The sequence below is a fragment of the Pseudorca crassidens genome, chromosome 6 (assembly GCF_039906515.1).
Source record: "Pseudorca crassidens isolate mPseCra1 chromosome 6, mPseCra1.hap1, whole genome shotgun sequence".
In the NCBI taxonomy this organism is placed as follows: Eukaryota; Metazoa; Chordata; class Mammalia; order Artiodactyla; family Delphinidae; genus Pseudorca; species Pseudorca crassidens.
Window position 1 is genome coordinate 30,969,835 of NC_090301.1, and position 26,903 is coordinate 30,996,737.

The 26,903-nt window shown below is 38.2% G+C and overlaps 1 protein-coding gene across 1 annotated transcript in view; it reads right to left on the minus strand.

Annotated features, from left to right (window-relative positions):
• PARD3B (par-3 family cell polarity regulator beta) overlaps nucleotides 1–26,903 on the minus strand; it is a 1,041,103-nt gene that overhangs the window by 643,073 nt on the left and 371,127 nt on the right. Inside the window, exon 3 of the mRNA XM_067740882.1 lies at nucleotides 13,040–13,211. Within this exon, the coding sequence (XP_067596983.1) occupies nucleotides 13,040–13,211 (172 nt within the window). The remainder of the gene's footprint in view (nucleotides 1–13,039; nucleotides 13,212–26,903) is intronic.

A 26,903-nucleotide genomic window follows, 5' to 3' on the forward strand; every position in this document is an offset into this window, starting at 1 on the left:
CCTCTGAATGAGGCAGGTGACATGGTAAAGCACATTTGCTGACAGGTATCACTGTGACAAACATGCACAAGAAGCAGGGAGCAAGGCTGTCCACCTCCACCCCAAGCCATCCCTCTGTGCCAAAAGGAGGAAGGGTTTCCTGAGAGCACCCCAAAGTCTGAGCCATCTATTAATCTGCCTATTCACTTTCCATTTTTCCCCCTTCCCACTTCCAGTGTTTTTATTACCCTACCCCCCCCCCACTTTATTGTTACTTAAAATGTCATTTCTATAAAAGTTTGGGAAGGAAGAGACACAAAAAAATTATATTCAATGCACTTTTTTGTGAACTGAAAGCCACTGTGCTTTACTGATTGAGTTAAAAAAGGTAGTTGAATTATAGTCAGCACAACAGGAATATTACTTAAAGGTAGACACTACATTTCAGTGTGTGGTAGACAGAAATATCACCCATGTTATGTCTCAATTTAAAAGAAAAGGATGAGGGAATTATGGCACTGAATTGTGAACACCTTGAAGAAAAAAGTAGATTTTAATGATTTCTATATTCCAGTAGATGAGTTCTACGCCAAACATATAATCAACTGTTCCTTAACTTTAAAGCATTATTCACCTTATAAAAAGTCACCTCAGAGACACACAGACTAAGTATTTGTGTTGTGTGATCTCCATGTTGCTCCCGGGAGCCACTCCCCAGTTTCTTAAGCCCTGTTCTGGTCCCAGGAGGCTGACTTCCACTCAGTAACTCAGCACATCACACAGACCAGTTTCCCTTTGGCTACCTGTAGGGTTTGGCCATGAGGAAGCAACAGCAGGAAATAAGAGTGTAGGAAGAGATGAGTGTGAGGATGTTTACGCCCATCTCTGCCAGCTCCACCTTTGAACATAGTAACTGGACAAGCTTAGGTCACAGGTTCTGATCCTGTAATTCCTCTCTCCCACATCTGCAGTTCTTACTAGATTGGTAAGAACTGTCTCTCTTTTCAAGCCTGGGCTAGTAAGAGATCTCATTTTTTTCAGAACTTGAGTGCCTCACTTTCATAAATAATCCCATTATTAAATTCTCTTCAATTACATCTTTGAGCATGCCATCTGTTTCCTGCTGGCACCCCAACTCATACAGTATTCTAGACCAGTTGGATGAGGGTAACAACACCAAAAATGTATTCTTATTCCCTTGTGTAAAGGTATTGTCAAATATGAACAGCATGCACTTATCAATTCTAAAAGAAAATCCTTATGAACAATATGCTAAATCAGGGTGAGGACATAAAAGTAAGTACTTGAGTTAAATAAGGATAAAAAGAATCAAAGCAATTACCCTTCTACAAATCTCTAAAAACAAGCACAAAGGTATTGCAGCAATTAAATTACTCTGATTAATGTCCCTGGGTATTGTTTTGGCTGCAACAAACCATTTTACTATGTATCTTGTAAGCCTGAAGAGAGGAAAAATTCATTTAATGTTGTGGCTTAGAAGAAGGCATAAGATGACCAGAATCTACATTTATGAAAAAGAGAGAATATATTGTTATGGGCTGAAAGTTAAAAATGTGAAAAAGGGAGAAGAAAGGTTAGATCAAAGTATCAATTATATAAACGCAGGGAGATTGTATAATTTTCTTCCAAATGATCAGTAATAAGTACAATGATGAAAACAGCAATAGTGACTAGTACTTATTTACCTCTTATTATATGGCAGGCACTATTCTATTTTATATCTACATACATACGAGTGCTTTTTTTTTTTTTTTTTTGCAGTATGCGGGCCTCTCACTGTTGTGGCCTCTCCCGTTTTGGAGCACAGGCTCTGGATGCGCAGGCTCAGCGGGCTCACAGGCGCAGCCGCTCCGCGGCATGTGGGATCTTCCCGGACCGGGGCACGAACCCGTGTCCCCTGCATCGGCAGGTGGACTCTCAACCACTGCACCACCAGGGAAGCCCCATACGAGTGCTTTTGATGCTCACAACAACTCCATTTGATCATTACTAATATTATCCATTTTACAGATGAGAAAACTGAGGCAAGGTGATATTAAATACTTGCCTATGATCACCCAGCTTGTAAAGGACAGAGTTGTATCTGACTTGTGCAGTCTTGCTCCATGACTTGGTACTCTTAATTTCTATACTATACTGTTATAAAGTAAATATGTAATATATAATGTATATCCTTCTCCGTCCCTTGCTTTTTTTTTCTGGAAATAATGCATTGCCCTCTTGCTTCTTTAAGATATTAAGTCAAATATATTCAGGTTACATTTTGGATACAGAGAAAACAACTAATTTTTAAGAAGATATGAATTACAGACAAGAATTCTGCTTAACCTCACATAACTTTTCACCTTAAAAAGACAGAATATTATATCAAATTGATGACAACTACCCAACAAATGCTAAAACACTATCTTTCAAAACAGGGCATTAAGAAGGCAGTTGAGGAAGGTCTTTTAAAGAAAATTAATTTTTGAGTAAGTTTTCAAAAAGGTCTGAAAAGGGAAAAAACCCCACAAAACTCATTCTGTAAACTTCTTTAAGGAAATCTTCCAACATGGTCAAAATGCTCCTTCTCAGTGCAGCCCACAGTGTAGAAGAATTCACATGACAATCATGTTTAGACAATCCAAGCAGTCACCTGGAGAATGGTATTGTGAGTCAGAAGAACAGAGGGACTGAAAATAGCACTTGCTTAAACTTTCTGTATAGTGTACATAAATTAGGCTGAGGTATAGCCTATAGATTTGGAGAAGAAAAGATCACTGTTGGGGTCTAATCGGTAATTTATATGGTCCTCAGTGAAAAAGAAAGGGTGGGTCAGTGAACTCTACCTCCTGGCTAGAGCATATCTAATTCTTCTGAACAGTGCATTAGCTCAACTCACCAGGGAAGAAGTCTGGTCTCCAACTTCACTACCTAGGATTAAATGAGTACATTTGACGAGAGCATCTTTGGTGAAAAGGCTAGACAGATGAATGGATAGATAAATAAATATTCATCCATCAACCCATTAGGTCCTTGGAGACCTCACTTGGGCAGCTCAGGATGTTGGTGGTAGTGGAAAGACTAGGGATCCTAGTTATTTCTGGTCACCTAATAGGAGATAAAACTAGCACTGCCCAAAATAGAGTCAATAAAAACTGTAGCAACACAAACTGGAACTATTTCCATGAGCCTCTCTATCAACCAAAGACCCAAAGAAAAGACAATTAACCAGGCTATAAGGAGATGTCCCACATGACAAATGGCACACACAGAAGCTTTTGTGCACGTCTAAATTTATTTATGTGGTAAGATCTTTCTTTAACTGTAAGGGTTTCTAATTGCATGCTCTGTATTATTATAACAACAGTTGTAAATTATAAAAATGGAAACCTAACCAAGTTAAGAGACTCACTTAGTAATTTATCTTAAGTCATCTAGATTGTAAGCTGCTTGAGAATGAGTTCATGACTTGTATTATTTTATATTACTCTGGTAGCCTAGCTAATACTTTTCATCTATTGGGCCAGTAATAAATAACTCTTGAGTAACTGAAGTCAGTGATAGTCACACCATCGGAGCACTGGCTCCGACAGACTGATCAGACAGACTGATTTCCACTGCTATATTCTTAAGCACAATCATCTGAAAAGAGCAGATGCCAGCTGTGCAAATGCTGAACTCTCTGCCATAAGGGCAGTTAACTGTAACATCAGACTAAAGTCATGAGGTCAAAGGACATTATTCCTGAACTGTGACTAAAATAAGAACTTTGCCTCATGCTTTCAGATCTCCGGGACCGAAAGTCTATTTGTTTTAAAAACACAAGGAGAGTTTAATTGATCATCACAATTATGCAGAACCAGATGACACAAAGCCATTCAGCTTGCTGTTATCCATGCCATTTTTCAGAACATATAGTGCAAAAGGATATGGAAACACCATTCTTATCAACAGTTTCAAGGAACATGACATTGAAGTAATGGCTTCTTTAGTCAATATTATCTTAAAACACCAAATACTAGTGTTATGGTTTTAAATAGGTTGTGGTAAGGCAAAATCCCTACTCCCACTTATTTTCCTTGATCATGGCATATTCCATACACATGCATTAAGTAATCATAGTCAAGTCTTCCATATAAACAAAAAGAAAATAAGCAAGATGTACCACATAATTTCCTGTACTTCAATTTTACACACAGAAAAAAAAATATATAAAGCCCCAAATTTCTTCCATCTGTAAAGGAGTTTCAGGAATTTAACCAAGAGTCATATTTATACTAAAAAGTAATCAGAACTTTTCTGGTATTTTTAAAAGGTCGCCTGTATGTTCTGATAGCTATCAAGATTTTCTCATTAAGCCTACGAACAAACAAAATGAATATCATTTTGTATGTACCATACAATGGATGCATTGTTTCAATGATAAATTGACAGGGTGTGGCACTGATATCTGGGAGGCTGTCTTATTTTATCTGGTAAACATTAAAAAAAGGGTAAACACAAGAGAGAGAGCTTTTCTTAAGGCAATTGCTAAGCAAAGGCTGCCACCTTTCCTTATCACCTTGGGATGTGAGAATGAACAGATCAAGCTGTTTCGGTATTTTTTTACTTTCATTGGGCCAAATCAAGATCTTAGTAAAATTTCAACATGGGTAGAGAGCAAGGAAATAACCCAATGTGTGGATATGGGGTCGTAATTCATCATATGGCTTTATCAGATAAAGCAAATGAGAAAATCCTGAGCCCGTCATAAAAGCATGTCCAACTCTGAGTGACTTGTCCTTAAGATGGATCTTCTGTAAATAATTAAATTAGTGGATTTTTTTTTTTGCCCTGCCCATCTGGGCGGAAAGAGAAAAAAAAAAAGAACAAACCCATGTGTGCGCATACACACACACACACAGACACACACACACACACACACACACATACACACACAGAAAAAGTCCTAAAGGCTTAACCTTACATTTAACTTGTTAGTGCAAAAGAGGTATTACCATATTTTGAATTGTTAGCAAGATTCTTGAACTTCAAATTGCAAAAGAAAATCAGCATGTTTATTATAAATAATTTGTTTAGGTGTCATTAGAAATTTATGAGGAATATAATCTATTTTATGGCTACGAAGATTTATATTTATAAAAATTTGAATATTAAGAAAAATTTAATACAGATAAATAATTTGAAAGTATTCTGTAACAGACATGTAAAACCCAACTAGGTTCTAAAAAGCAGCAGTTGTATTTAGAGAATGAGGGCCATTCTACCTGGCCCTGTTGACTGCCTCAGAGGACCTGAATAGCAGAGAGTTGGGAAGTGGTTACAAGAAACGCCAATGGGAGTTGTAATGATGGGTGGGGAAGGGAGGAAGGAAAGACTATGTGTGTGTATGTTGGGTAGGGGAGAGGAGGATGACAGTTTCTTCTATTAAAAGGGCAAACCAAAAATTATCAGTGGTCCAGGGAACTACAAGGAGGTGAGTATGACAGCATGGCTGAAAATGTTTTCACTAGCTAGGGACTAGGCCTCTGCAAAGAGAGCTTCACTGGGCTTCCTATTAAAAGCAATCTGCAAAAGAGGCTTGAAAACCCAGGGGTCTAATATCAAGTGAGCAGTAGGAAGGTGACCTTTCATTCCGTTTGTTTATGAGAGGATTTGCAGACTGTCTCAGTGTGGGTCCAGCATCAGCAAGAGGCCAAAGGGGGCTGGTGAACTCAATGGGGTTTTTTTTTTGGTTTGTTTTTTGAGGTCGTATAATCAACTTAGAAAATACAGCTGGAAAAGAACAAGAAGGAAAGCTTGGTTTTCATACACTGTCTTACATTTTTGGGGTAAATGGCTAAATGCAAATTTCCTTTAATAGTTTTTATTAGAGTACAGCCAACTTAGTACCAATTTAGGTACTGAATTTAGCCATTAATATAGTACACAAAATTTTTAAAAAAGAGACAAAAGGAAAACTGAGCAGGTGTAAAAAAGAATTGAATTAAGATTAAAATGCAAAGATAAACTGGATAGGAAATAGAAAAATGAAAATAGTTCTGTTAGGATGATGTTAATTTTTTATTTTTCCTTGCTTAACATTTGATAACTTAATAAATATCACTGAAAAGACCCTTATAAGAATATAGAATATCTTCAAGCAAAACTCATCATGCTATTTTTACAAAATGTTATCTGAACTGATTGCTTGTCTGTGAAGTGTGTTTATGCTGACCATTCATCTGCAATTACTCGGGACGTCATATTTGAACTATCATTCACATTTGTACTTCACTAACACAAACACAAATTATTCCTGTGTAGTAATTACCTTTTAATATTTGTTAGGAGTTGCTTGTCTTTAGATATTCATTTTATTCTTTCATTTAATCAAGTACCTCAGGCCCTTTTCCAGAGTATTAATTTTTTTAAAAAATATTCGACGTATAACCTGACTTTCCCTGTACCACCTCCCTCCCCAGCAACTTTTCATCTACTCTGAAAACAAACTAAAATAAAACCCAAAACAATAGCAAAAGAATAATGGTGCCAGAAATGGGTTAGAACACTGTGACCCCTTTAGTCCTGATTTAGTTACTGTCATACCAGAAAAGCATGCACACACTTTATAGACTACGTGGCTATGACTGATCGACGATAGCCTGGCAAGGTTACCATAGCTAATTACAACATCATTCATCTAAGCCTACATGGGAGAAAATACCAGGCTCCCAAGGAAGACAAAAGAAGAGAAAGGAAAACGATTCTATAGCTGTTAACTTTTGAATAATCAGACTCCATAGGAAACAAATAGGATGAAACTCTGACCGAATGATGACTTATGGATTCATCCAAGCAAATGACCTCAGTTCCCTGGTCATTTCAACTTGGGGTTTCACTGCCCACAGCAGAGAGCTTCCAGTAACAAGGAACCCTCACAGGCTTGGGTGCTTTGTAGTCAGAATTCAAAGGCTCTGCCAGAAGCCTGGCCCAGCCCTGAGCTTTCGTTCTGCTATGTGTGTGGTGTGACTGTGTTTGTCTAGGATCAGATGCCAATACTTAAACTCACATTATGGGCACAGCAGCTACTTACACACTGAAGCTAATTAAAGGAATAAACTTCCCCCTGCTTTATTTTCTTCCCAAAGATCAGCGCCATAAAGGGATTTGGTTTCTTTAAAAATTCAGACAAACGATCCCACATGTTTCCCTTATTCAGTAAATTAGTCAAAATCAGATAGAAAATGGTCACAATTTCCAACACTAATCTATGGCTATACCATATGATCTGGGAACTACTGAAAATAAAGAGAGGAGAACACAATGTTTTGAAAATAATTATATTATAACAAACATACAATCATAATTTTCCTTTCAGTTTTGAAGAAGCACAAACACACATGGAAACAATAAAGCATCTGAGGCACCTTTCGGCTTTCAAGTCTCAAAAACAAGAATCACTTTCAAACAGAAAGTATCTCATCTTCAAAGTTTAACACACAAGAGGAGAATAAAGCTAATACCATTTCAACTCCAAACTTTAATCAGATTGCTTTATATCTGGGTAATATAGATCACAAGAGTGGCAACAACGAAGCTGAAAGTACTTTTTATCCTGATACACTGTTTAAATTGCATTGCTTAAATAATTATAACTAAAGACATATTTTCCCGTGGAACCTTAACCCAAAATAGCAAATTTCAGTCAAGAATACTGAGGAAAAATTACCAAAAGTTTCAAAATAAAACTACGAATTAACTGGGGCCATAGGATGGAAATTGACAGGGGCATGGAGTCAGATTCAAATTCAGCTTGGAATTAATGAAATTCTCCTGGGACAATCATAGCACATTAGAGCAAGAAAGGCCTATAGTATCGATGAGAAAACTATGGCCCAGGGAGATATGGCAGTGGCTCATAAGGAAGTAACCTGTATAATCTCAGTTAAGAATATTCGCTTCTATAGAATGCTAAATGTGTCCTGATTTATTCTTTGGTTGGAAAAATGTGATAGCTATAGGTTAAATGACTTGTCTGGATACACAGCTAGATCAAATACTGTAGGGTCTGGGACTGGCTCCATATCATTGGTTCTCAAGGGACAAGGATTGGGTCAACCTTGGACTACAGCCTCATGAAGTATTTTGGGGAACAGCAGAAGGTCAGTTACCACTGATCATAAAGGCAGCATAAGGATTAGCTGGAGAAAGGCTAAAGGACTCTCATTCTTCCAAACATCAAACTAAGCGTCCTCACTAATTTGTCTTATTTACAGAAGGCTCTACATGAAGATACTTGAAATGTCAAAAAGGACAACAGTATCCACAATATGGGAGAAAAATTACCAGGTATCCCAAATATTAGCATGTTTGTTTCAGTGCAATTTTTCCCCAAACATACACACATGCGTGTAAGTGCATGTGTGTGCATACACATGGGATGAAGAAATAGAAGCAAATTCATTTCTGACACAGAAGGATTTAAAAGAAATTTTCTCCATATTAATTTTCTGGTACTTCCTTATTAGCTTTTTATTTACAACTATTCATAGTATATATTTATTAATTTACACTCTATCTCATTCCAAAAGGATATAAGGTGTTATTTTACCCCATATAGTATTAAAAGGTACAGATAATTGAAACCTACAATTAATCCAAAAGATGTCATGTAGCTGAAAGCCAAGAAATGCAGGTTCCAGTTCTACTCCTTTAACCAACTAGTTATTTGACATCACAGCACACACTGAGTCTAAGCTTTTACTTGGTCACTTGTAAAATAATGTTAATTGTCTAGAAAATTGCTCTTATGAAATTCTACGGAATTGTCTATTAACAGATCAGCTTTTCACAAAAGTTATTCTAAGAGGTGTAACAATTCTTTTGAGTGAAGGTAGGTTTCTTTGCTGTAGGACTTAGGATTAGTATTAGGGTTCTCTACTGCCTACTCAACAGCCTTCTGCATCCCTTTCTTCCCTGCTAGTATAACCAATCTTATGTGTACAAAGAGTGAGTGTGAATGTATTAAAATAGCATCTACAATTTAAGTGTTCAATAAATGTTATTAATTAACTAGAATCAAATATTTGTTGAAATCCCAAAACGTGTTAGGAAGTACCATAGGGCTCCTCAAAGGAGACCTGGAAAACTCCTGAGCTAGGTGATTTTAAAGTCTAAATGGGCTCTGTGAATATGATTCTTTGCTATTCTACCTGGTGTTTGTTCTACCCTGTCTCTTCTCTTAAATAGACTCAGGTTAGCAATCTCTAGTCTACACAGTAATATGTACTGGCCAACTAAAGAAACATTATAATCTTGAAGTGTTAGAATGATTTGCTAGTTAGGGCTGAGTCAGGGCTTAGTCGTTTAGCATTACATTAGAAAATCCATTACAAAATAAATGGTAGGAAATAATTTAGATGAAGTTGGAATTATGTGTTTGCCCAGTTGATTTAAAATTCGTCTTGCAAATGTAAAAATATATATACCCCATTAGCTTACAGGGTGCAAAACTATGAATCCCTTTTGGTCAGTAGAAAATTTCTTCATCTTTGTATCCCTTCATTGTTGAAGAATTAAGAAATGCATTTATGGTACACTTACTGTACTATCTTAAAGATTTGGACAAGGTTTCACAAATAAGGGCATATTTGAGCTGGAGTTTAAAAGGTGCATACAATTTCACCAAGTAGAAAAGAGGCAAAGGGGTGAGCCAGGTGAAGGGAACACTAACTACAAAGACACAAAGGTTTGAAAGAAAGTAGCAAATTTAGGGAATGCCAAGTGGCTTGTGGTAGCTGCAGGTTAAGGTGATTGTAGAAGAGTGGCTAGTAATAAAAGTGGGCAGACAAGAAGGGGATAGATCATGAAGAGCCCCTGAATACGAGCTTCCTGCATATTCTGTGTATAAGTGTTTCAACTTGGAAGATAAAGAAAAGAGGTGGGCCCAACCGCTATCTGCATGTATGGAGGGGGGCGGGAAGGCTGTCAGTTTTTAACAGGATACTGATGATGACTAACTTGTGCTGGAGAAAGATACAAAAATTATACTGAATGTTGAGTGCATTTTTATTTCAGTATCAGTAAAACCTACATTTTTGGTGATTAACATGACCTAATGGTAAGAACATCTAGATTCCCAATATCTGTTAAATGGTAACAGATTATCTTAAGTAAGATAAGCATGCAAACCGATAATGGTTAAATTCCCCATCGTCTTGGATGGATCTCAAGAGCGAGAGAACCAGGGAGAATCAGCCCCGCGTGTGTTGTACCAGCCTGGGCTAATGAGTCCCATGAGAAGTAGAACCAGTTCCAGTGGCCTCTGAGAGCTGAGTGGGGAGCAGAGAGGATGGGCTGGGGCTTTGGGGCTTGGCATTTTATATGCCCCCTGTGGTGAAGAATCGCTGACACACACATGCTACTCCTCCTCTGACTACCCCCTCCCATTCTTCGTCTAAAGAAGGTCTCAGGGTGGGCCTGGCAGCACAACCAGGTCACCTCCCAGAAGAGCCATTCATGGATACTGCGTCTGCTGCCAAGCATATCCCTCCATCCCTGCGAGCCCAAGCCATGACCACACCCTGCCTTGAGGGCAATGAAAGGAAAACAGAATGGGCAGATACCAAAGCTGGTGGCTTTGCTTCTGTCTTTAATTCCTCTATCTGAGAAACTCAATAAATACTTTTTTCTTTGCTTTTAAAGTTCCAGAAATGTAAAGTACTGAGTCTGATAGAACCATGAGAGTAGATAAGGGATGATTTCTTCATCCTTCATCCCTGCCCAAATACCTCCATCTAATTCTGAGGAACTGTCTGCATCAGCTTGCTAATGAGTTTGGACATGGTTCTCCTAGCGGTGGGAAGCCACTGGAAGTTGTTGAGCAGGGGAGTTATATAATCAGCTTTGTGATTTAGAAAGGTAGATCTGGCAGAAGCAGAGATTCGGGAAAGCCGGCCCTGCAAAGAAGGTCAGTTTGAGGCCTCTGTAGTAGTCTGATTGATGGGAAAGCTCCGGCCTGCTTCAATGGTCATGGAACATGAAGGCTGAAGAAACTGTGGATGATGGGAAGAAAAGGAAGGAAAAGGATATAATGCCACGGTTTCAGACTGAATGGCTGGAAGGCAACACTGACCACCAAATAGTGAAGGCTGGCCAATCTCACCATTTCATCTGTGACACTAGGTGAAATGGGATTTGAAGCCAAGGAGTTAAGCATTTTCAGAATATTAATATTCAGAATATGAATATGTGATACATATTCACAAAATGACTCTCAGGAAAATGATATCACTGTCTTATTTTACAAAGAGCATATGAAAGACAGCACAGAAAAATTGTTCCTGACACTGGAGCTAGCAAGGGTTCAAATCATAAATTTGCCACCTAACAGCTATGTGACTTTGGAGGAGCTATTTAACTACTCTAGGCCTGTTTCCTCATCTCTTAAATTAGGGAGATAATAGAACCCAACTAAGTATCACGAGGCATAAATGAATTGTTAGGAGTACAGGATTTAGAATACGCGGTGCACTGCCTTGAGTTCTGTGCCTCGCATATAGTCGCCACTGAATAAATATTATTTCCTATCTGTGTCTGACCCGAAATCAGTATTGAAGAAGCAGAAAAGTCCACCTTCAAAGATGGGGAACCTCAGCTTACTTTTCTTCCTACGCTGAACGTTATATTGCTCAGATGGTTCAACAAAAGCTGAAAAAGCCAAAGAAAAACAAACATTTTTCCCTGAGAAAGCTCATAAGAGAAAGGTGAAAAAACAAATTCCCAGGCACAGGGGTACTCTGAGGTTCAGCCTTTTGAAGACCACAGTGCTTGCTTATAAATAGAATATTAAAACAAGCAATTTTCTCCTTTCGTCTTCCCTTATTGCCTAATTTTCCTCCCATACTATTTGCATAATGGATAAAAGGCATCCATTATGCAAATGAATGATAGGGCTGTGAGGTTGCTGAAGCCACAAACTTCACTCCAGATGAGGAGAAGCTGCCACAAAGCCCTCCAACGACCGAGTTCCAGCAGAACTGCTCTGCTGGCTTGGTTTCCAAATGATAGAGAAAAATTATGAAGACGATGGGTCATTTAATTTCCACTTGGTTTATTTTCAAAGGGGCACTGTAGATGCTTTCCAGAAAACTAGTACAAAATAAAAATATTCAGTATTGTGGCATGTAAAATAAACTGTATAATGTATTTTGTTTCAAATGGCAAAAATTATACTATGTAAAATTTTTACCATTTTAAGCATATGTTTCCCTTTGCAAAATGGAAAAAAACCTCTGTTCTAGCCTGAGAATTAACCTATAACCGGTGCTTAGAGCTGTCTCAAAATGTATGCATACATTCAACGGGAATAAAAAATGGTTTTAAGTACCAAAATATTAGTGGATTTTCAAAACCTTATGCTGTTAAACTGACCTAAAATTATCTTTAAGAGTTATCACCAATAACTGACATTATTTATCTTGGAGACATAAATTCACTAAAACTTTAGGAGAATGTTTATTTTCTCTTTCTACCAATACCTTCAAAACAAATATAACAAAAGGCAATTCTGAGCAAAATCACCAGGTTGGAATAAATCAGTAGGACAGAATTAGAAACTAACTTCAAAATGTTTTCCCCAAACTCTGAGTTATACAACTTGTGGAGAAGAAAAAGGTGGCTAAAACGGAAAGTGACCTTTTATTTCTAGCCTGGATTCCTTGATAACCCTTAGCTTTTTCCAAGTGACTTTTTTCAGGGACTTTTTAAAAAATTTAAGCAGTCCTCATATGCTACGGATGAAGCTCATCATTTACAGTCCAACTCCTCCCCAGTAACTTCAAGGATATGCAATTCAGATTCACTTGCAATTCAAGAAAAACACTGCATCTATTGCCTGAGCATCAGCAGCTGCAAAGATCTACGTAAAAAAAATAATGTAGAGAAAGACAAACCAGGTTTATGTTTTTAAAGGCAAACACTAACAGGGTAAGTCATAAAGTAGAAGAAACTCATAGCCAGCAAGATGAGGTATTTCAACCAGGTGAAAAGCATGCCACTAAAATAATACACCTACCTAATTTCAGAGCAGAAGGGGTTACTTCAATTTCCCCACCAACTGGTTTAAACGCAGCCAGTTGGGCAGCCACTTCCGTCTCAAAAGCATCTGGGCTCTGCCGGCCTGCGGGGTTTCCACTGGGGCTCTCGATCTTGTGGAGTGGTTCTTGTTCGTCAAACACAGCAATCAGCTACAAACAAATCCAACAGCACTAATTACTTTGTAGAACGTGCATATCACATCGACCCTGTATCTAGCTGATTGTGATCTTTATTTGGTTTTGAAAAAAAATGACCTCTTAAAACTGAAAACTTTAATATTATTGTAGCACAACTCTTAATTCAATATTATGCCTAAAAGTGCCATGGCCAAGAAATAATTAATGGTTTGTTTGTATATTCCTGAAATAGAGATCCAATTCTGGCTAACCCTCTGGAAGGAATGAAATGGCCGTCACCTCCCCTCACCACCTTTTCTCATATGCCTAAAAGGACTTCAGTATCTCTTTCATTCAAGAGTGCTGCCAGACATGAAAGTTGAATATGCAGGATTTGAACAACAGACTTACATGGTAGAAGAGGACATTCCAGTTTTAGAGAGGTAAAGACGATAAAATTCCTAACTGTAACTGCCTTTCAGACACAATCATAATAAGTAGAACTGTACATACACGTGTATATTTACACACAATCTGTGTTTATCTTGTACACATCGATATCCCGTTTGTATTCATGCCTGCAATTTCGTTATGTTCCTTCATAACTAACTCCATGTTGATTGGTTTAAGTCCAAAGACACTAAACCTCAGAACTTTTAATTATTCCCATCTTCATCTCAATTTTATTTCATATGAGAACTATGCTTCTCGTCATTAATATAAAAACGTTTAACTGTCCATCTCCAAGTCATTTTTCTTAAAATAGGGGCAACATATAATAAAATAATCAAGTAATTGGGCAAACACTGCTGTATAAATGGCAGACGCAGCCATTGGCGTTTCTGGCCAGCAGACAGCATCACGATAGGAACTTCCAATGGCTCTCATCAGCTGATGTGGAAATGTCCAAGTATGAGTGCAGTAGGCAGCTCAGGGATGTTACTGTCAATCCAATAAAGTGCAGTGAGTGCAAATTTAGAAAACTGCTAGTAAATTTTCAGAAATTTCCATTCATTAAATAAAACAAACCTACTTATCATTCAAACATTTATTTAGGAAAGGCATTCAAAGCCCCATTCATAGGGGAACCTTGTTGGCAGTAGTATTAATAACACCAGTGCAGGGTTAACCAATCAAAACATCATAAATTCCAAGTTCAGTCTTTCAAAAGAAATGAATACAATTAGGGATATGCAAATTGGCTATTCAAAAATAACCTTCATAATTGACTACTCATTTCCAGTATGGAGACTTCTTTAATTGGAAAATCCAACAATCCTCTCACCACGGAAAGAAATGCTACTCCCAAGGCATTATTTTTAATTCTTGAAATTGAGCACATACATTTTCTATTTTTAATTGGTAGCACTGATGAACCGATTTGAGATGACTTAAATGGATTAATAATGAAAGATTATTCTAGTATAAAAATAATCAGGAGAACTATATCTTTCTAATCATCTGGCCAAAATGAAGAGTTTAACACTTTAAATCCTGAAAAGGAAAACAAAATCAACTTTTAAAATGTGATAGAAGTGTTATTTTCATCACTATTCCTGTGACATAATTTCAATTTTACATATTGGTGAATTCTAACACATACTTGTAACATTTATTTTAATATACTAATCAACAAGGCAAAGTGGCTTATTATACTGGTACTACACACAGTTTTGTGTAAGATTTTCCTCTTGCTACATCCTTAAATCTTAGTAGATCCTACGTGCCTGAAATAATGGCAAAAAGAAAAAAAGGATATCACTCAGAAGTATAGTACAAAAGCTTAAACTTGATAGCTCACAAATAAATCATTATCTATGGCTCTTATGTAACCTTCTCTCCTTAAAATACTTCACTGTTTTCCATACTACTATTATATTCACACAAGGTCAGAGCATATGCAGTAACAATGTTATACCTATTTATCTAATGGGAACACAGGGTAGTCAGAGAGTTTGTTTCCCAAAGTGACAGACTAAACAGTAATCTGTACTAGAATCTAGTCCAATCCAGGGATTCAGACCATACTGTATTTTCCAAAAAAAGCTCTGTGAAAAGAGAGGCTACATTATGGAATGTTTACAGCTTGTCCAGGAGGATGTTATGCCCTAAAGAAATGTGTATTCTGCTCTTTGGAGATACAGGCAAATACATGACTTTCTCAAAGATGACAGTGAGACCTGGAGGCTCCCCAAATCTCATCATCTCTTTGATTAATTAATTGCCTAGTCTGTCTCTCAATCTCATGATTGACAGGAATTATCTCCACAGAGCCTACTCTGGATGTCTGGATGAATGGATGGAATAAAGTCTCTACTCCTGGAAAGAAGAGAATCAGCTCCTGAATCTGTGGCACCCAGACAAAGGCACTGGTACCACAAGTGCTGGCTGATAAGAGACTCTTCATCCAGTCTTCATCTCAACATCTACAGTATATCCAGACTTACACTTGCGTCAACACTGATAATTAATTTAAACCCTATGCTGTAGGTCTCTGTTAGCTGGATTACTTGATTCATCAAGAACACCTACATTCCTGGTGACACAGTTCCTGGTGGAGAGTGTTACAGAGATATGTAATTAACATAAACCACTGTTCTAATCCCTCAGCAGAAGGCAGACTGATTTCCAAAGTGTCCAGTGTATGAAAATGGCCTTACTCCACCTTTAAACCCATTCAAAATTACCTTTCCCACAGCGATGAGCTGAACATTTAAAAAAAAAAAAAGAGTTATATCTTTATAAAAAATTTTCTGTTAAGGTTCCATTTAAACTAAACTTCTGTGGCATGTGGGAGATTTTCCACTGACACCTTAGGGACTGCAGTAACCTCAACTTTATGCAAAAGGCAAACAGGCAATATTTGATTTGGACGCCTTCCTCTTCTGCTGTCCTATCCATCTTCTGGTGCCCCTTCTGTTCTCCTTATGTGTTGCCAGTATTTTCATGTCACTCAGTACAGCCGTGATATTTTCATAAGACCACATGATCCAAAATGATCTGTTCAAACAGACTTTACTTCCAATCAAAACTCCCATCCCCACAGATCTCTATCAGCATTTAGGCATCTAATCCCCAGATACACACAGGTAGGTCAGTTTACAAATATGCTATTCACCTGCTCATCAAAAAACCAAAACCAAAAACAAATCAACCTTCTCAAGACTCACCCCTACTGAAACCACCCCATTTCCCACCTTCCAACTAAAGCCAAATTTGAAAGCTCTCCATAGAACAGTTTCCAATCTCCGTCCTCCTATTCTTTCCTGAGGCCCCTCTAGCCAGGCTCTCACCCCTCTCTTCCACTGAAACCGCTCTTATCAAGACCAAAAACAGTCTCCACGGTGCTAAATTCAAAGTCGCGTCTCTGGCTTGATTTTAGGCCACAGTTGATCACTGCTTCCTCCTTAAATGGTTTTCTTCACTTACCTTCCAGAACACCACGTTCTCTCAGTTTTGTCCTCAAATCCCTGGCCCCTCCATTAAGTTTCCTTTCACTTATCTCTAAAAACGTTAAAGTGAATACCTCTAAATTTGTGTTGTGATTGAATTTGTCTCATGGCAAAGATGTAAGTATATGCTGATAAATTCCATACTTCAATCTCCAACCCAGAGCTTCTTCCTGAAATCCAGGCTCATATGGTCAATTGCCTATCCTATCATGTCAGCAACTGAAAAACTGATCTTCCAAAGCTCTTTCCATAAGCTTTTTACATCCCTAATTAATGGCAATCCATCCTTCTAGTTGCTCAGGCCAAAAGACTTATAGTAATCCTCAATCCCTCTTTCCTTCCCTTTCTCCCCTTCTCTCATACACCGCACACACATCCAATTGGTCAATAAATGTCAAAATATAACCAGGGCTTGACCACTTCTTACCCCCTCCACTGTCACCTCTTTGGACCCAGCTCCTATAGCCTCTCCCATGGGTTACTGCAAGGGCTCTGTGATTGGACTCCTTGTTTCCACCCAGGCTCCCTTTCAATCCACTTTCAACACAACAGCCAGTGTGATCTTGCTGAAACCTAAGGCGGATCGCATCTCTCCTCTGATCAGAACCCTGTAATACCTTTCCACCTCACTTGGAATAAAGCCCAAGTCCTTGCAATGCCCTGTATGGTAATGGGCTCCCAGTGAAGGTTCTGACCCCATGTCCTGATGATTCTCTCCCTTGTTCTCAGGATTCTATCCAGCTATGCTATCTTCTTTGTCCCTCTCTGTCTTTACATTTGCTGTTCTCTCTGCCTGACACAGTCTTCCACCAGATACCTGCATGGCTTGTTCCTCGATCCCTCACATTTTTATCAAGCGCCAGGCTTTCACTGGCCACACTATCTCAATTGAAATGCCGCCTCTCCCCCTGCCCCCACTTGTCATACTCCCTTCATTTTTCTTTATAGTATTTGTCACCACTCAATGCTATGTTTTTTTCTTATTTGTCTTATTTATTTGCCTGTCCTCCCTGTAAAACTCCCTAGGAAAGTATACTAGATTATAAGCTCCAAGAAGACAATGATTTTGGTCAATTTTGTTGTTTGCTGTATCCCTAGAACAGTGAATTAGAGACGGTAGGCACCCAACATATATTTGTTGAAATAAACAAGTGAAAAGATGCAAAAAAGGATATGAAACCTAATATAGCAATGAAAGATAGCTAGATTTTTCATGTGTTTTTAAAACGCTAAAATTAATTTTTTAAATGAATGAGTATAAATGACCAATATAAACCTATAAGACACTCAATACATCATCATCATTATTACTGTTGCTTCCGTTTCGTTACGATGGGAGGAGAAATTCCTTACTTTCTATTCAACACCAGGGGTGGGGGTGGGGGTGGGGGGCAGAAATGGCTTCTGCTCTTGAAATGGAGATTACGTGTTTTCTTTTCCTTTTCTGGTTCATGTTTGAAAGGGACAATCTGCTGATCTGGTTTCTGAAGGAGTGGAAGAGTTGAACTAGGGTGGATGGTGGATGGAGAGATGGGCAGGGTTAGCAGTTTGGTCCCAGACACCCCCTTGCTTGCTTTCTTCCAATTGGCTTTCTTCCAATCTTTCTTCCAACTTTGATGTACCTGGTGTGAAGCTTTTGGATGTGTCCCCAGAAGTAGCTTTAAAACAAATGTGAATAACTGAGTGGAAGCACAGCTTGAATTGACATGCCATGAACTCAAAATTGAAGCATTCAGCTTTTATTTTACAAATTCATGTCAATTTTACATTTTACCAGCTTCCCATGCTTGATTTAACATGAAAAGATTTTCTCTTTAACTGTCAGTAAAATTAAGGCAATGACCTCATGTGTTTTGTACCTCTACTTGAGAGGTCAAGGTGGAGTGTATTTCTCAGGAAAATACCTACTTCCTAAAAAGAACTGAGGAAAACACAAGAAAACAGGTACATTAATGTGGTATGTACAAATTATTTTCAATAACTATATCTCAATTGCCAATGCTGATGGTGTTTCCAATTCCAAGATCAGGCATTAGTTTGGTAACTACAAGTACCCCCTGACTACTCCTTCCCCAGGGGGTATTCGGAAGGAACATCTGAAATTATTTAGAATTTACCTAGAAAATATATGATGCAAAAGCTTTATTTTAAAGAATAGTTCAATCTTTTTTTTTTCGTATTTACCTTGTAAAGGTCAAAATAATGTACAAGTCAACAACCACCACCTCAAAGATCAGAAAGAAATAAAAGAGCTTTGGATAATTTACAAAACCCATAACCCGGAATAACAGACTTGATCGAAAGAGCCACGTGCTCTTCACAATTCCACATCATCAATATCTCTTCAAGGACTCAGACCTATTTTTACACTCAAACAAGGTAAAGGTGTGAGTGAGTGTGTGTTCATGGGTGTGTGTTGGGGGTGAGTGGGGTGGAGGCAGAATATGAACGTCGTTGATAATATTCCTCACATGCCTAAATGCTTAGCACAGAGCCTGGTACACAACGGAAGGGTAAATGTTAATTCCTTTTCCTCCCATAGCTAGCATTCCCTGGCTCCTGGACTGAGTCCCACTTGACTTGTTTATCCCTATTCTGTTTTTACTTTGTTGCTTCTCTTTAATCTCTTCATCACAGGGTTGACAGAGGAACAGAGAAAGTACCAAGATCAAACACATCAAATAGGTAATTTTTGTTTTTCTCTTTTCTTTGCTCTTCATCACACAAGAACACACAACCTTCAGACATGCAGTGCCGTTCTTCCACCTAGCAATACGTGGTTTGTGCTGTCTGTTCTATTTTTACCATAACTCGAAGCAATATAGCAATGCCTTTACTTTCTATACTGACAAGTAAATATTTTAATAGTAAGCGCCACCAAGCACATTTACTGCAGAGTCCCTCCATATTCAAGAGGTGGTCTGCCCCGTCGCCAGCCTGTAGCATTCTGTCACTTTTACAGCCTGAGGTTTCATAATCTGATGCTATTATCTTTAGTCTACATAGAGAATAAAAAAGAATGATCCAAATGCTCATAGAACATAATAAACTGTATTTATAAAAGTTATCTTTTTGGGATAAGCAATTACACGGAGAGATATGTGGCTCCATTTTAATTACATGTCAAGTGAACTAACTTACTACTAAGAAAGGCTTATTTGCCATATATATATATATATTTTTTTTTTACTGTTTCATACATATTCCATGTTAGCAACCACTATCAAGTAGAATGAAAAGACAAAGAAAAAAGTATCCTACAAAATAAAGCTGGAATCATTTGTCTCAAATCTTAATAGACACAATTAAATCTAAGTAAGACTGTGAAATTACAACAATTTCACAAGTAGAGAAAGCACATTATGACCTTTGGGAGAAACACTGCAGAATTTCGTTTCAATGTATGCATCTGCTTGTAACTAAATCACAACTGGCTATTGAGCTAATTTTATGCCGCTTTAAACAAAGGTTTGAAAATGGACCCTTTGCCTTCAAAGGATTTTGACAGCCAGCTAAAAACATTTAATCTGGATTTTAAAAATTAGCGGGCTCACATTAGCATCTTCATCAGATGCTACCATCAGATCTAGCAGCCTCAGAACAAGCGTGTAACAGCTCTGATTCTCAGAAACTTCAATCGACATTCAGTAAATGAGATAAAACCAATTTTCATTTCCTTTCCAAACTGAAAATCGATAATAGGGACCTTTACAAACTTTACAGCTTTAAGCTGCATTCTAAAGAAAATAATAAAACATGATTTATTCAATCGTACTAAGAACCCCTTTTATCCTTATCACTTTTTAAAGAGGCAGAAGCCTAAATTGTCCCATAATAACAAAAAATATGCCTATTAAAAAAACACCCCTATTTCAGCCAAAAATACATTTGCTTCCTTTAATTATGTAGTAAGTTATACTGAATCATATTTTTCTTTTGACTACCTTGAGTTAAAATTTCAAAGATGATGTGTTTCCACTTGACAAACTTAAGAGAATCTCGAGTTTGCTTTGCTGCATTCTTTACTTTCCTTAGTAATAATAGCTCACCATTCATGAGACAACATTCACAACTCATTATCTAATACACACAGAGGAAGCCGAAGGAGCCCTTTCCTCGGTGCCCTCCACCTCCACAGCAGTGGTTGGGCAAAGGGTCTCAATGAAGGTCAGCTGGCAGCCACCAAACCCTAATCCTAGGGCACCTGGGGGCAGCTACAGGAAAAGTAAACAAGTACAGAAACCGGGAGGAAGTTTTAAGAATCATCAGGATAACACAAATGTCAGAAATATAAAAAATTCAGTATACTCGTCAGTAATATTTCCACTGTCTCTGAATTACACATATTAAAAGTAATATACCCAGAGGAAAGCAGAAGATACTTGGGTTAAACTGGCTGGGAAATTTTCAGGGATGAGGCCAATCCGCTGGGTGGCTTCACTTGCCATTTACCCAGTATATCGGTAGACGGTTCCTTGATTCTATCCAATCCCAAGGGCTCTGAAAGTCTTGGGAGAGTGTACAGTATTAGAAATCAAGATACAAGTTAGGTTGTTTTACAACGCATGGACACACACACACACACAAATGACTTTTTCTTCGAGTTATTCTTATCTAAATCGTGCATGCCTAATCTGCGTTTTTGAAAGACTATTCAATTTGAAACAAGTGTATCTAACACCAGAAAGCATAAAATAGCATATGGGAAAATAATTTTGTAAATTATAAAGCATACATACATTTACAATGATGTAACATTGACACTGAATATTATTTCACTGGCTTAGTTTCATTTTCCCTACAAATTCTATTTTCTGACCAAACCAAAGCTATCACTGTCTCAGAAATACAGTTCGGCAATGTCTTAGCCGAGGCCCAGTGCTACCACAGCCATCAGAGTTTATGTCAATAGATCCTTGAAGGCAGTAACTTGCTGTAATATGAGTGATTTCTCTCTGCAGGAATTATCCCATTACAACGAAATGCCACACTACCTCTGGCCAGGTCCTCACATGTCTACTGCCAGCGCCCCAATCCACTTCTGGGTTCCACTCCAGTCCCCTGACATTTACCCGTAACACTACTGCTAGAGTGGTCTTCCATCACACAGATCTGGCTTGGTCTTGCTCCAGCTTAAAACTCTTCATGGGCTTTCCTGGTGGCGCAGTGGTTGAGAGTCCGCCTGCCGATGCAGGGGACACGGGTTCGTGCCCCGGTCTGGGAGGGTCCCACATGCCGCAGAACGGCTGGGCCCGTGAGCCATGGCCGCTGGGCCTGCGTGTCTGGAGCCTGTGCTGGGCAACGGGAGAGGCCACAACAGTGAGAGGCCCGCGTACCGCAAAACAAAACAAAACAAAAAAACCTCTTCATTATCTATTATGGCTTTCAAAATGAAGTTACAGCCTCCCAGATGAGGCTCTCCACCATACTCTGTGGTGTTTCCACAATAACCTGTCCAGGTGTCTGTCATCACTGGTCACACAGCACAAAAGATCATTGATTTATTTACCTCTGTCTAAAAGTAAACCGTAAGCTACTTGAAACCATGGGTCACATCATTTAAAAATATATTTAACAAGTATTTTATAGCCCTGAATATGCACTCGGCACTGTTCAAAGTGCTTACATATATGATTTAAGAATCACAAGAAACCCTATGAGAAAAGCACCATTATTCCCATTCTAAACATGGGAGAACTGAAGTACAATTGACTTGATATTCCAAGCTCCTAGTATGGTACTTGGCAGGTAGAAGGGGGTCAGGTAAATGAGTGATTGGAGTTCTCTGCTAGATCCGAGAGGAAGAGCAAAGCCTCTTTTATATGGATGTCTACACTTTTAGGGGGATACCACCTGTGTCCTAATTTTCCATGCACATAGGAATAAAGGTAACCTTCATTACCAGGCATGCTCCTGTACAGGACAAAATAGCTTCTGCCCATCCTTGAGGTTCAATCCAGAACTGCATCTTACAATTTGTGCACCTAAAATCCATTTAGTACATTATAATCCCAATCCTGTTTCCTGGTGGACTACATTTACGTATTTGATTTTCTTCCAGAGGAAACCTTTTAAAATTGTAAAACAAATTTGCACATTAGCATACCTAGTTTTGAAACAAACACAACTGTACAGTGTTCTCCATTACATTTGACTGCTAGAAGAACCCTGCTTATTTTGTACTAATGACTGCAATCCAGGGTGTATTGCTTAATTTTGTGGATTAATGAGTAAGCAATCAAACGTGATTTTAAGTCATGAATGTAACAAACATACTATTCATTTATTTTGACAAGTATTTTAATTTATGAGACTTGGTTACAAATAGAGCAGTCTATTTCATAAAATTAAAAAAAAAAGAAACCTTTCTGCTTTTAAGATAACGCAACAGCTCTCAGAGAATAAACCTTCATGGAGAATGATGACAAAGCCACCAACTTCTAAAGACAAGTAAAGCATTGATAGGTTGATAGAAAAAACAATGAGACCTTACTATATCACTAAAATTTTCAAACAAAGAATGTCTTTTGCATGCACTTGAGCTATACGCAACATCTTTAGGGGGTGCAAGCCAGACAGAACATTCTAAATAAACTAAGTCAGTGCTGGCCTGAGGCAAGTATCCCCTAGCCTGTCACCCTGGTAGCCTCAAACACAAGTTTCAGCAGCTTCACATGTCCCTGAGGTGGCCTCATATTCCTGGTCTGAGAACCCCGAAAGCCAGGTAAATGAATGTACTACCATTATGAGCAAGGTCACAACTCCCTGAAAATTAGTCAGTGATTAATTGGTGCTACATTTCATCAGGCTGGGGAAGGAACAGACTCTTTAGCATGGACACATTTAGCAAATTGGCCTGAGCACCGGCTGATTGACCTCATGACAGGTCCAATGATGTTCTACCTTCTCTGGGATTTCAAGATAAGACGAGCAACTGGTGGAGACAACAGAAAGGTCAGCATGCAGCCTGATTGAGGGATGAGGAAGCACTCCCCTTAAACATTCCATTTAGACTCAGATCCTCCTTGTCACGGATGACAAGGCTTCAAAGCCGATATTTAAAAAAGATTAGCACTGCAATAGCAGGTGGGTTTAGCTCCTGAACGCCTTCCGTCTGAGTGGTAGAGCTAACCTTTTCCTTTGGCTTCTAATTGCTCTACATCTCCTTAACTCCTGATAATGTGGCCAACCCTGCTGGGATGGGTGTTGACTTTGGGAGCCTCTAAATGTCAGGATTTGTAATTATGATCGTGGGTATATTACACTCACATAGAATGATGCCTCACTAATTGGGGCCTGAAGATGAAGCCTGGGGTCCTTGCTCCTTGTTCACAGTCACAGGACGTGACTCCGGGAGCAGCTGCATCCTAGGTCTTGTCTTTCATTGTAGAAAGATGATCTTTGTGAGTCAGTTGTAAATTTTTAACTTTAGTGCAAAAGGCCTTTCTAAAACATCTAAAACATATTCCGTAGGCATAAGAAGTACAATTGCTAAATCAAAAATTAAAACATATTGAGCCTACTTATGGCAAAAATGGGATGCGAGCTTTGAAATGAGGACTGGTCCCAAAAATCCAGGTTGCTATAACCATCCGCAGTAACTGCATTTCAAAACCCCGTCTTCGGTCTGATATTCCCAAACCCAAAGGACTCTTTTACACTTTGCTGCTTTAGTTTTTTATGTTTTCCAGGAAAAAAGAAAAGTATGGGGCAAGAAGGTGTGGGGAATCACAAACTCCACCAGTTCCCCTGGGGCAAGAAGGTGTGGGGATCACAAACTCCACCAGTTCCCCCCAGCCAACTGTGTATGTGGTATGTGCTTGTGTCTTGGTGGTGTGGAAGGGAGGGAATATGAACAAAACTTCAAAGGATGTTGTTACAAGACTTCTGAAAACACAGAAAAGACACACAAGGATCAGCTCAAATCCCAGAAAACTACTGTTACAGTGTTGGTGCTTTTCCTCCAGTCTTCCTTTTTAAGAGAGAGAGAGAGAGAGAGAGAGAGAGAGAGAGAGAGAGAGAGTGTGTGTGTGTGTGTGTGTGTGTGTGTGTGTGTGTCTGTCTGTCTGTCTGTGTGTGTATATACCTTAACACTACATGAGCCATACTACATAGCACACAATTTAGTTTTCTGATATTTTCACTTAGGTTTTTCTTGAGAGCAATTTTCTCTAATTTTAGTTTGCAAAAAAATGAAGAAAATTCTTGACGGAATAATATTTCATAACACAATTAGCCATATCATAATTTAGCTTATTCTGCCATTCCAGATGCATGAAAATATAAATTATCTTTGTATAGGACTGTCATTTTCTCAGTCATTGATGATGTTGCAGACAAAATTACATCCTCCTGTTTAAAGTCAATTTTTTGATTATTAGTGTTATTCAGAATAATTTTATAAGCTATTTTTGTTTCTTCAATAATGGATTGCCTGTTCATACCCTTTGCCTTTCTTTTCATTTTGCTTCTACTGTTTCTCATCAACATGAATAAGCTATTCAAGTATATTTTGTCTTTTTTATCTTTGCAAATTTATTTTTTGCCAATTTGCCTTTCAATTTTGTTTATGATGTAATTTTTTTCATTGCATGGTATTCTATTCCCTTAAAACCCTCTTTTAAATCTTCAAAGGTCCCTTGTAAAGAGGTACTCACCTGGAACCAGTAATACTTTATGATGGACAAGTAGTAAAACAATGTTGATTTAATTTACTACTTTGATAGTCCCTTAAGAGAGAGCAGGTGGGAAATGTTTTGATTGATGGGACTGGTTTTTAAATCATCATTCATATTCTAAACAAATACAGATGGACAAAAGCTATTACAATAAAGAAATCACAAAAAAATTTTAATATTTCAATGATTTTATAATCCAAATGTCTGTCATTTTCTGCAAATTCTTTATGCTGAAATTCCACACATTTAATCAGTATTAAAATGTAAAAAATATATATTAACAAAATTTGTTTAAAAAATTTTTATGTACTTGAAGACTCTAAGATTCCCTTATTTTTTGTCCCCCAGACAAAAGAAATTTCTATTGTATCTTTTAACATTTCTTCTATATCACCTACTATCCAGCCATCAATCATGTGTGTTGCTTTCCTGTAAACTGCCTCCCTGTCCCTCGTTTTGCCAAGGATTAAAAACTCTAGAAAGGACCTATTTACAGTAATGTATTAAAAAAAATGTATTTATGTCTTTAACTCTCACCCAAGTCTTCTTTTCATTGTTCATTTAAAAGCATAACTGTCACAGGTCAGCTGACATTGCCCTAGTGACTACTGGGTTGCTAGCCACATTTCTCTATCTTACCAACATAGTCTCTCTTATATTCTATCATCCAATCTGTTCTGCCAGTTAATCCCATCTTCAAGTAAATTTCAAGCTTAATGACATTTATTTCATCTACAACACAGAAGTAACATATGGGGCACTTCTTACCGAGTCAGGAAACAAAAATTCTCTCAGAGATAATCTATTCAATAAATATGTAAAGGTCTGTTTATAAATACACAAAATCGACTTGAAGATACACACCCAGGACAGCTTTAATTCACTACATAAATCAGCTAAAGAAGTGGTATGTCACTATGAGAGTCATAGCGGCCAGGCAAATGGTGTCAGAGGCGAATGCACTGGCAGTGTCATTTTAAGTATTATCCAGTTGAAGGGAGCCATTGGATTAAAGAAAAAACTTACAGCCCCATTCAGAGGGATACCTTTATTGAGAAATGGGTGAGACATGGGGATTACAGTGTGGTATCATTAAACCCATGAATCTGGGACCGAGTACATAACCTCTGCGGCCAAGTGCAAAATGAAAGTGTGGAGCCCTTGTTCAAATATTTAAAGAATTCCAAGATGGCAATAAGCATGGGGCCCTGAGCAACTACACAGGTCACATACCCATAACGTTGGCCCTGCTTGAATCATGTGCCTTTCTAAACTCATTCTGGTTTCATTTTCCCCAAGTAATCTGACTGTGATTTGATATCCCACATTATTCCCTCAACAGGGAGAATATATGTTGGCTAGTGGATATGCAATGTCTAGTGTCCTTGGCAATTATTACACACCTGTTTATAGTCCTGGTGAACTTTACTAGCTGGAGTCAGAATCCTTGAGTCAAATCAATCCAGAGCAGTGAGAAGGCATAGTTTATAGAACTACAGTACTTGGGCCCTTTGTTGTGGTGGGGTGGGAGCTGGAGGGATGCTCACGTACATGTTTCTGGTGAGACCTCTTCTATAAACTCCCTATTCTTCAAA